This window comes from Eurypyga helias, unplaced genomic scaffold, assembly GCF_000690775.1.
Source record: "Eurypyga helias isolate BGI_N326 unplaced genomic scaffold, ASM69077v1 scaffold9677, whole genome shotgun sequence".
In the NCBI taxonomy this organism is placed as follows: domain Eukaryota; kingdom Metazoa; phylum Chordata; class Aves; order Eurypygiformes; family Eurypygidae; genus Eurypyga; species Eurypyga helias.
Window position 1 is genome coordinate 1 of NW_010263658.1, and position 9,757 is coordinate 9,757.

Consider the following 9,757-nt stretch of genomic DNA (forward strand, 5'->3'; position numbering starts at 1 on the left):
GGGGCTGAGGCGCCGGGTGACCGGTCGGTGTTTCGGTTCCCGCCGGCCACGAGCGTGAGGCGAGTTGTAACTCTCGGGGTCTAACCCGGCGCGTTAAATCGCTATACGGCCTTAACTTTGATGGGCGGTGTGGTGTACGCCAGCCAGGGTGTAATGCGCACCCCCCAGCACGCAGCATCTGCGATACATCCCACGCGTGGGTTGTGTCGTCCGTCTTCGCCCATGTACGTGCTCCGTGCTGGCCTCCGGGTTGCACTTTGAATAGCGCTAGGCCGTGAGTTGGTAAGTACGTCCTACCGGGTGTACGCACACGTTGATTAATTTTGATCCCAGCAGCGTTCCCTGGTTTGCACTCGGGATAGTAAAGCTTACGTTAGTATAACCTGGTGTGTGCTGCAGCGACAGACGTACATTAAAGATACGACGTACGCAGTCTGCATGTATGTACAGAAACTTAGAGCAGGGCGGGAAGCGTTTAGCTGCACTTGTGTTGATGTATACCTATCCTTGCATGTACATGAACACATATACACGCTTCTCTTCTTCTGCCCTATCATGCTTCCCGGTTGCTGACGCGCTGAGCCGGTAAGTTCGGGACACGCGGCCTCAAGCCCCATCGATCCTGAGGGTGCGCGTGGGGCTGGTACCCACACCCTGGGGCTGGAATCCCGGCTCGGGGCTACCTGGCAGATACCAACCAGGAAGCACGGGGGGGAGCTTCGCTTCGCATCTCCGGGCGTTCTTTGCAGAAGTCATATCCTCTGCTGTTCCTCAGTTTCGTTTCAGGAGGAGAGCCTCCTGCGTGCTGTGTTAGCGTCAGGAGTTTTCATTCTGTGAGACACTATCCGTGTCCTAATGTAACCGGGGAAAAGCGCTACGCAGTTTAAAGTTCTGTTTCTGTTCAGCTTGTCACTGGGCTTTTCTGGTTTTGTTTAGTGAAGCAACGAGTTCTTGAGAGGCAGTCTCATGAGCTGTATTTGGGAGAAAAGGGACGATTGAAGTTGATTGTCACAGAGCCTGAAGCAGCTGCTGAAGAGGAGGTGTTTAAAGAAAAATCGGTTCCCACAAAGGTGAATAAAAACCGATACTAACCAGCTCTGAAACTGCTGAGGGTGTTAAATCAGTCACTGATGTTTTGCTTTCGTTTCATTTTAGGCTCCAAATGCCACGAGCAGCCTTCAAACAAAAGGTAAAACGTTACCCATCGCTCTGTGTGCTGATTGTTCATAACATGAAAACGTGGTGCTTTTCTCTACACACAGCTACGGATCCGTGGGTGGCGGTGCTGATGGTGTCTGAGTTTGGCAGCCTGACTCGGGTCATACAGGGAAAGATGCCTGGCCAGGCACACTGGAGACTTGATCACCAAGGGGGGAGTTCACCTTGCCAGACTCAGACTACGTGCCTGGCTTTAGCTTCTAAAACAGCCTTTTTAATCAGAGGAGCATCTCCAGAGCGGGATTTAGTTCCCTTAATTCTGCATAACTGCTGTCTGTGTAGACAACATCTAGATTGAAGGTTTTAAGCCCAGACCTGGTATCTTCGTGCTCCTACAGTTAGGAGAGTCTGTAAAGGCAAGTGGTGCATCTGCCCAGTACCTCAGTGACTTTGGTTAGTTCCTCTTTCGCCGAGATTCTCCTAAGCTTTATGATTCAGAAAGCAGTCTAGGAAACACCCACATATACCCACATCTGTGAAGAGTAAACACCTGGCCCTGGGACAGACCAGTTAATCAGGAAGTTCTTCAGTAATTACCCCCCTATCTTTTCCTTTCCCTAGGAAGTCTTGTTCTGTGCTGTTTTGGGTTGTTTTCCTCCTTTCAAAATTAGGTACTCAGAGTTGTCATCCACTCTTTTTTTTTTAGTTCCACTAGAGAAGACCCTGAAAATCTCCAGATTCTGCTCTGAATTGCTTTCTTGGGCCAGCCTAGCTTTCGGTTTTGGCTTTTTTGGACTTTCTTCACTGGGCGTAGTGGAACAGATGATTCCTGTCAGCGATGTAGATTGAATAACCAGCACCTGCAGAGCTATTGCTTCTGCGATTGTTGCTTTTGTTTTTCTCGTTGGTCTTACGCTGGTGGGCCTTCAAAGGCAGCTGTCTTCCTGGTGTTACGGGTTGGGTGTCTGTTGTACATCGGGAGAGCTGGTGAACCCAGCAGGCGGGCAGAGCCGGCCTGATTCTGCTGGTGCCTGCTCCAGCCCTCCCACCTCTCTGTCTCCCTCCTTGGGGCTGCTCCCCATGGCCTGTTGAGCACTACCCCAGGATTTAGGGATTTTGGGATGTTCTTGAGCAAAAGCAAGCAGAGCTGTCTGTGTTGTGAGTATGGCTGTGTTGAGCACCCTGGGGTGCCTGTGGCCTGTGCCAGTCCCCTGCCACCCTGCAGCACTCCGTGACCACCGTTCCCCGTGACTTATTGGACAGTGGTGTCACTGCCTACCTGGGTGACACTTTTAGTTTACTCAGGCACTTGGAGGAGCACGTCGTTCCCGTTCGGAGGTTCTCTCCCACCTCCACCCTCACCTGTTTGCAAAGCTGGAGACGTGCCTTCTTCCGGCAGCTGCTGGACTTCTGGGGTACTCGGTGGGCACCCCTCTCATGTTTTCTATCCCCAAAATTTTGTTGCATCCTTGACAGCCTTCCGTGCATGTGGGTCCTTCAGTGCTGTCGTGCTGCGCTCACGGCAGGGCACGGTGGTTGTCGGGAGGCTTTGCATCAAGTCACACAGAGCTACTGGTGGCCAGTGGCACCTGTGGGGGTCCTGAGCTTCAGGCTTGTTACGCCGGCACCTGGGCTAAGAAACAGGCTGCAGGGTCTCTCACAACCCTTATCAAGGCCTGAGCAGCCATGGCCAATTATCTCAATGGATTTAATTTTATTTTATTTATGTCTCCAACTCAGAGACATCCTGCTGACCTTGGACTTGTTTACTCCTGGCTATTTTTGTGCCACCGAAGAAGCTGCCTGCAGCCCCGCAGAATATTTCATCTGGGCTCTTTTGGATCCCAAAGTGTCCTGGGGTACCCTGCAGTGTTTCATGGGTTAGATGATCTCTTTTCTTGGGAGAGGAGAGAAAGGGTAAAAATCTGTTTATTCCAGGAAATGTGTACCAGTTTGTCGTGTAACTTATTTCCCTTTCTGTTGAAGATGGTGCAGAAGCCTCGCAGAAAGCAAAGAGTTTTGTTCCGAACAGTGAACTCCAGAAGAAAGCTGGCACTGCGGAGAACGTCGCAGAGAAGCCCGCAGTGCCCTCACCTTCGGTGGTGTTTGAAAACATACAAGGGTGCAGTCCAAAATGCTTACGTATGCTGTTGGAGAACATCAGCGGTCTGGCGATAGATGATGACTTCACTGTGGAAGTGATACCCGAAACAAATGTTGCCGTAGCTACCTTTATAACAAGTATTGGTAAGACAGGATGAACACCTCATTCATTCCGTATGAGCAATATGAACTCCTAAGAGCAACTTCATATGAGCAATAGTTTTCAGAGCTCTCCTGTTAGAGATTCAGACAGCTTCAGAGTACCTGGACTGTAGTCTCGCATGAAAGATCTAAGCCTTACATGCAGCTCCATGAAAATGCCTGTGGTCCAGGTGTTACACTGAAAATAAGGAGAATTGTGGCATCTTCATTAACTGAAATTGAATGAGAATGTTTAATTATCTAATTTTGGGATAGGTGGAGAAGAATTAGAAGCGACCTGAGTGTGGAGATGAGTTCTGCAAATTATTGAAGTATATAAAGCCTCCATTTGAGGAGACAGTGAAACAGGGAGAAGAGCTTAGCTTGTACAAGAGATGAGTAAGGGGAACAGAGACATAGTGGTACTGAACAGCAGAGAGTAACATGGCTGTGTGCATTTCCCCTTTTTATTACAGCATGGAGCTGTTTGGCACCAAAGACAGTTTTGCTCCAAATACGGGGAGAAGTACACTCAGCTCGTTTCTCTGCCAGAGGTGACAGCCAGGGCTGATAATGACCCAGGAAAACACCATTGGTTCATACTGCTCTTCTGTTTACAGATACTGAAGAATTTGTTAAGAAATGTTCACAGAACAAGAGAGTTAAAGAGTTCAAAATGACTGCCAGGCTTCTTGAGCGGACCCAGAGCATCAAGGCTGAAAACTTACCGGCCAGCATTTCCAAAGACTACATCACCATTTACTTTGAGAGCACGCGGAATGGAGGGGCGCCCGTGTCAGACGTCCAGCACTTCCCTGAGGAGAACTCGGCCATCATTACGTTCTGTGACCACAAAGGTAACGCTGTCCTTCGCCTGACCAGGACCTGAAAGAAAATTAACGCCGTCTGGGCGTTAGGAGAAGCCCGGCCCGCTGTTGCTGAAGCCGGTGTACACTGTCCCGTTCCTGGGAAGTGCGGTGGGTTTAGGAATACTGCTGCACATCTAGGGTTTCAGAATCTCTCTGGGTTTTTTTTTTATGTTATCAGAGGTTCATTTCAACACCTGCTTTGTGCATGGGTTGTTCCCGCTGATGGGTTTTCCCCCCATTTACAGAGATTTTTATCTGCAGCACAACATCAGTTGTACTTACAGGTAGAGGAAGCAGGATCTGTCAGTGATTTCAGCTTTCACAGTTAGCTTTTGGAAACTAATTAAGGTCAAATATCTTCGTTATCAGGGAATACTACAGTTAATGAACAATCTTGTTAGTATTCCTTGTGTTGGATCACTGTCCTGTTTTTGGGCCAGTGCAACCTCTGGTAAGTATCTTTGTGCAAGGAGACTCCTGGCTTAGTAAATTACTTTTAATTAAAGATGCCTGACAGGTGATTTCTTTTCTTCTGACTCTCAGAATTTGCTTCAGAATATTTTGTAAATTAAGTTAATATGTAATTTGGATCACTGTAATGTAGTTTTAAGTCCTTGCCAGTGTTATGATTGCTTTGTCCAGTCCAACTGAAATGGCAAAAACCCCAAAAAAGTAAAACTGCACCTACACAACGAGTTTTATTTTAAGTTCTTTCATTAGTGCTACTGTTGTTATTTCTTCTCTCCTTGTGTTGTCCTGTTAAATGTCCTTGTCTCAACCCATGGGTTTTGCCTTTTTTTTCTGATTCTTCTCCCCATCCCATCCGGACAGGAGTGAGTGAGTGGCTGCGTGGTGCTGGGTCATCGTCTGGGTCTGAACCACGACAGCTTGATATGGCCCCGCTCTGCAGTGGGGTTTCCTTAGGAAATGAGAGCAAGGTGTAGCTGTACAGATAAATACAGGCACAAGCGTATTTCCCAAAATAGTGAGAGCCGGGCTTCTTATCTAGTCCCCTACATAGCGGTTGGGAAACCAGAAAGACTCTTTTGAATGAGAAAAAAGAGTTATTTCATTCAATATTAGAAATAATAGAAATGTTCAGTAATATTTCTAAGAACAGAGTAATTTGCTTGATTTGAAGTTAATGATTTATGTGTGCTTGTATGTGTATGTGCTAACTTTTAGATCTAAACGCTCTCTTGGAAAAGCAGCATTTACTGGAACAGACTCCAGTTTCCGTGCATCTGTATTACCACTCCCTGGAAACAGCTCTCTATGGAAAAGAAAGACCAACTGTCAAGATGCCAGACCCCTTTGGGGTACCATTAGATCCATATGTCTGGCAGTTTTTACAGAGGCAGGCTAAACTGATCCAGGACATAAACCAGGAAATGGCAATTTGCCAGTGCGAGTTAAAATGGCCACAGACGGACTGTGCACACCCAGAAATCATGTTGTGCCCGTCATCATCTCTCTCCAGGCAGAAAAAGCCAATGAATAAGGTGATCAAGACATGGAAGCAAGATGCTTCTACTGAGTTCTCGCGTATCATGTCACGTTACATCGCTATAAAATGTAAAGTTAATGCAGTGGATTGGAAAGACGTGAAAACGAGATTGGTGAATGATGTTGCTTTGATCATAACTGATGTTTCTGAGGAGATGGTGGTGATTGCAGGCAACAGAGCAGCAGTGGACAATGCAGAGAAAGAAGTGAGCGAATGCATGGAAAAAGCCATGAAGCAAAGTGAGCGGGAAAAACAAAACATAGAAATTTCTGTGTCGGTGATCCCAGGGAAATACGCCATTCTGCACAACGCTGGGCTGGAAAATAATATTCACAAAGAATATCCATGCTTAAAGATCTGTTATGATGACACAAAAAAAACTGTTCAGTTGTGTGGATTGCCTGCAGAAGTATATAAAATCAAAGCCGACCTACTGGAAAAGGTACTGAACATGCCACGTACCTCTGTTACCATCGATCCCCATGTTTTCTACTGTCTACAGCTTGCAGATAATAAAACAATGTCAGAGACATTATTCACTAGGAAAAAAATTAATGCTTTTTATGAGCTTGAGGATGATACTGTGTTGCTGTTTGGAGATTCTCCCAGAGATCTTTTAGAAGCAGAAAAGCAAATAAAGACAGAGTTAAAATATGAGTGCATCAACGTGGAAGATGGTGAGGTCATTAAAAAGGAGCAGTGGAGGAGTCTTCTTGCCTCCTTGCGCAAGAAGTACACTTCTTCCCAGGAAACTGTAGCAATTGATGAGCGTGTTGGAAAAGAAAGTAAAGTGGTTATTGCTGGCTTTTCTAAGGCCGTAACAGAAGTTTATCAGAAAATTAATGATTTTGTAGATAAAAACACACACATGGAAAAAGTAATCCCAGCTAAGTCGGTGGTGGTAGTGCAGTTTGTAGAGAAGGAAAAATCCGGTGTTTGTCTTGAATTGCAAAAGAAAGGCGTGACGGTACGTTTTGAAACCAAGACACCATGTATTTCCCTGGGCGGACCAAGATCAGAAGTGCCAAAAGCAGTCACCACGTTGGAAAAAATTCTCTCATCCCTTTACTCGAAAAATGTGCCAGTCGATAAACCGGGAGCCAGAGAGTTTTTCACTGAGAGGAAAGATTCATGTGTTTTTGAGGCAAAGCAGAAATTTAGCTGTTTGATTAGGCTGGAAGAAAAAGAAGAACAGCAACAACAACAACAACAGCAGCAGCAGCAACAGAAGGATGAAAAAGTTGATGACAAAGAGAAAAGTAAGCTGTGCTACAAGAAAGTGCTGCCAGATGGAGTTGTAGTAGCAGTGTACAAGGGTAACCTGTGTAATTACCCTGTTGATGTTGTGGTAAATGCATCTAACGAAGACTTAAAACACATCGGGGGCCTTGCTGAGGCGCTGTTAAAAGCGGCGGGTCCAGAGCTGCAGCAGGAGTGCGACGAGCTGGTGAGGAAGAACGGTCATCTGCAGCCTGGGTGCGCAGTTATCACGGGCGCCGGGAAGCTCCCCTGCAAGAATGTCATCCATGCCGTTGGGCCCAGGTGGAGGAAGGAGGAAGCGGAGAAGTGCGTGCACTTGTTGAGGAAGACGGTGAAGAAAAGCCTGCAGCTAGCTGAAACGTACAATCATCGTTCCATAGCTCTGCCCGCTATAAGCGGAGGGATTTTTGGCTTCCCACTGCAGGCGTGTGCAAATTCCATTGTATCCTCCATCAAAGAGACCTTGGAAGAATCCATGGGGGAGAACAGCTTGGAGGAGGTTCATCTCGTGGATAACGCAGAAGAAACGATTCAGCATCTGAGTGAGACAGTAAAAACTACGTTCACAGCTAACTTGCCACCCCCCATACCACTGAAGCCACGCTTGGTGAAATATAAGCTGAGGGAAAGCCAGAAGGAGAGCAGAAAAGAGGATCTGCAGATGCTTACGACAGATGAAGGACTGCGCGTCCGAGTGGAGAAGAAAAACATTCAGGAGGCCACGGTGGGTCTTTATTTCTTCCGGTTCCTTTCAAACTTGATGTGAAGATCTGTTTCTGGTGGGCAGCTTTGAATTGCAGGATGTTTTGTTCCCAGCTAGGTTTTCTTTGTTTTCTAGAGCTAAGGTCAACATGTAAAACAGTTTGCCGATTATTAAAAAAGGGAAATATTAAAATATTTTCTAAAAGTATTTGTATGTTCTGTAGCTATCCAGGATGGGTATTACAGGAGATGAGCACCTGTTTGGGCTGCTGCTGTGGGTCATGCTAACAGGGAGATGTAGCTTATTTCTTTTAGTTCCCTTCTCCTTGGATGGGTTAAAGACACAGTCTGTGAAGAAGTTACTGGGCTGTAGAAAAGGGACCCCATAGAAGAGTGCCTGCTCAGGTTGTTTAGCCAAAGTCTAGACCTGATTCTACTTATTCTGTCCCCGTTTTCTTTTTTAATTCTTTTTGCTAACATAGAGTTACTTACTACTCATCTGGACCATCGAGACTCAATTTACACCTCTGACACAGTTTCTTTCTGTTATGTTTTTTTTTTCTTCAGTGATAAATTTCTCTCTTTCAACTCCCCCCGCATTTTTTCTGCCTTGGGAGTTCAAAATCTCCCTAAATTCTTATTATTGTCCTCTTGTTTCAACATTAGTTGGTTCTATTGCCATATTGCTGCCTGTAAAAGCCTATGGTTCTGTTGTCATTTTGGTGCCTGTAAAAGCCTATCCCAAGAAAAGAGCAATAGTAGATGTAAAAAAAATCTCAATACAACACACATTTAAAATACTTAGTAATTAAAAGACCTGCAGTGGAACTGCAAAGCAAACACCAGGCTTTGAGTCTGTGCCTGTTTTACTTCATGAAAGCACAACCCTCTCCCTCCACGATGTTTTGGTGCACGAGGCTCTGCTTTCCTGATAAGGTGTAGACAATCCCACTTCGGTGAAAAGGAAGAAAGGGACATTAAATTGTCAACATTACATGTACCTTATATGATCCACATGGTTTTTTTTGTATCCTGTGATGAAGCTGGAGAAGAAGGAACTACACTGCAGCAGTTCATGAGGAAATGTAGGAAAGGCTGGGTCGGGGGAGAGGGGATGAGGCAGACTGCAGAGGCTGGGTTTATTTTCACCTGCCCAGTCATTGGCATCTGCTTGGGATGAGGTGAGTCACAGCCTTACCTCCATGGAGGGCTTGACAGCTCTGATTGGATGGATGGATGGATGGATGGATGGATGGATGGATGGATGGATGGATGACCTGCTCACACATAGATACCAATGGTGTTGGTACTCACAGTGGGTCTGATGCTGCCTACCATAGCTTACCTGCAAGTCGACAAATACTCTGTATGCAGAAGCTGTGCTGAAAACCAGGTTGTTTCTCCACTGGCATCTTTTTTTCCGTGTTGTCCATTGCTTTGGTAGTGCAGTTAGTCTCCATGCATGCTTTTACTTGAAGTCTGGCAATAGGCATTTTCGTTGTCATTTTGTTGCAGACGGATGTTATTGTCAACAGTGTTGGCACAGATCTGAAGTTTGGCGTGGGGCCTCTTTGCAAAGCCTTGCTGGGAAAGGCTGGACCAGAGCTCCAAGTAGAGTTTGACAAACAAGCACAACTGCAGTTTGCTGGTCAGGGGAGTGTGCTCTGCACCAGTGGATGTGCTCTGGCCTGCAAGTCCGTGCTTCATGCCATACTTCCCCTGTGGAATGGAGGAAAAGGACAGACCCTGAAGGTACATTTTAATTATTAAATCTGTTTTCAAATTTTTTCTTCCCAATCTGGGATCCTATCCTGAAGTTTCAGGATTTAAAATAGTTAGCTTAGATGACTCAACTCCATTTACTTCTGTTTGAGTGACCTTAAAGTTGCCTTGATGTACTGAGAACTTTTTGTCATACCAGCACAGTCTCTATGGAACTAATAATAAATGATGCCTTAAAAAAAAAAAAAAAAAGAAAGTATCTTTTGCTATGTTTTACAGATCCTAGAAGATGTAA

The 9,757-nt window shown here is 45.9% G+C and overlaps 1 protein-coding gene across 1 annotated transcript in view; it reads left to right on the plus strand.

The window, feature by feature from the left end:
* Nucleotides 1–936: 936 nt before the first annotated feature.
* Nucleotides 937–9,757, plus strand: part of PARP14 (poly (ADP-ribose) polymerase family, member 14) — a gene marked incomplete at its 5' end in the record, with an annotated part of 18,389 nt that continues 9,568 nt past the window's right edge. The window contains 7 exons of the mRNA XM_010156124.1: nt 937–1,070; nt 1,156–1,189; nt 3,145–3,405; nt 4,023–4,259; nt 5,457–7,762; nt 9,256–9,492; nt 9,742–9,757. The exon at nt 9,742–9,757 is cut by the window's right edge and continues 221 nt beyond it. Coding sequence (XP_010154426.1) covers nt 937–1,070; nt 1,156–1,189; nt 3,145–3,405; nt 4,023–4,259; nt 5,457–7,762; nt 9,256–9,492; nt 9,742–9,757 — 3,225 coding nt within the window. The remainder of the gene's footprint in view (nt 1,071–1,155; nt 1,190–3,144; nt 3,406–4,022; nt 4,260–5,456; nt 7,763–9,255; nt 9,493–9,741) is intronic.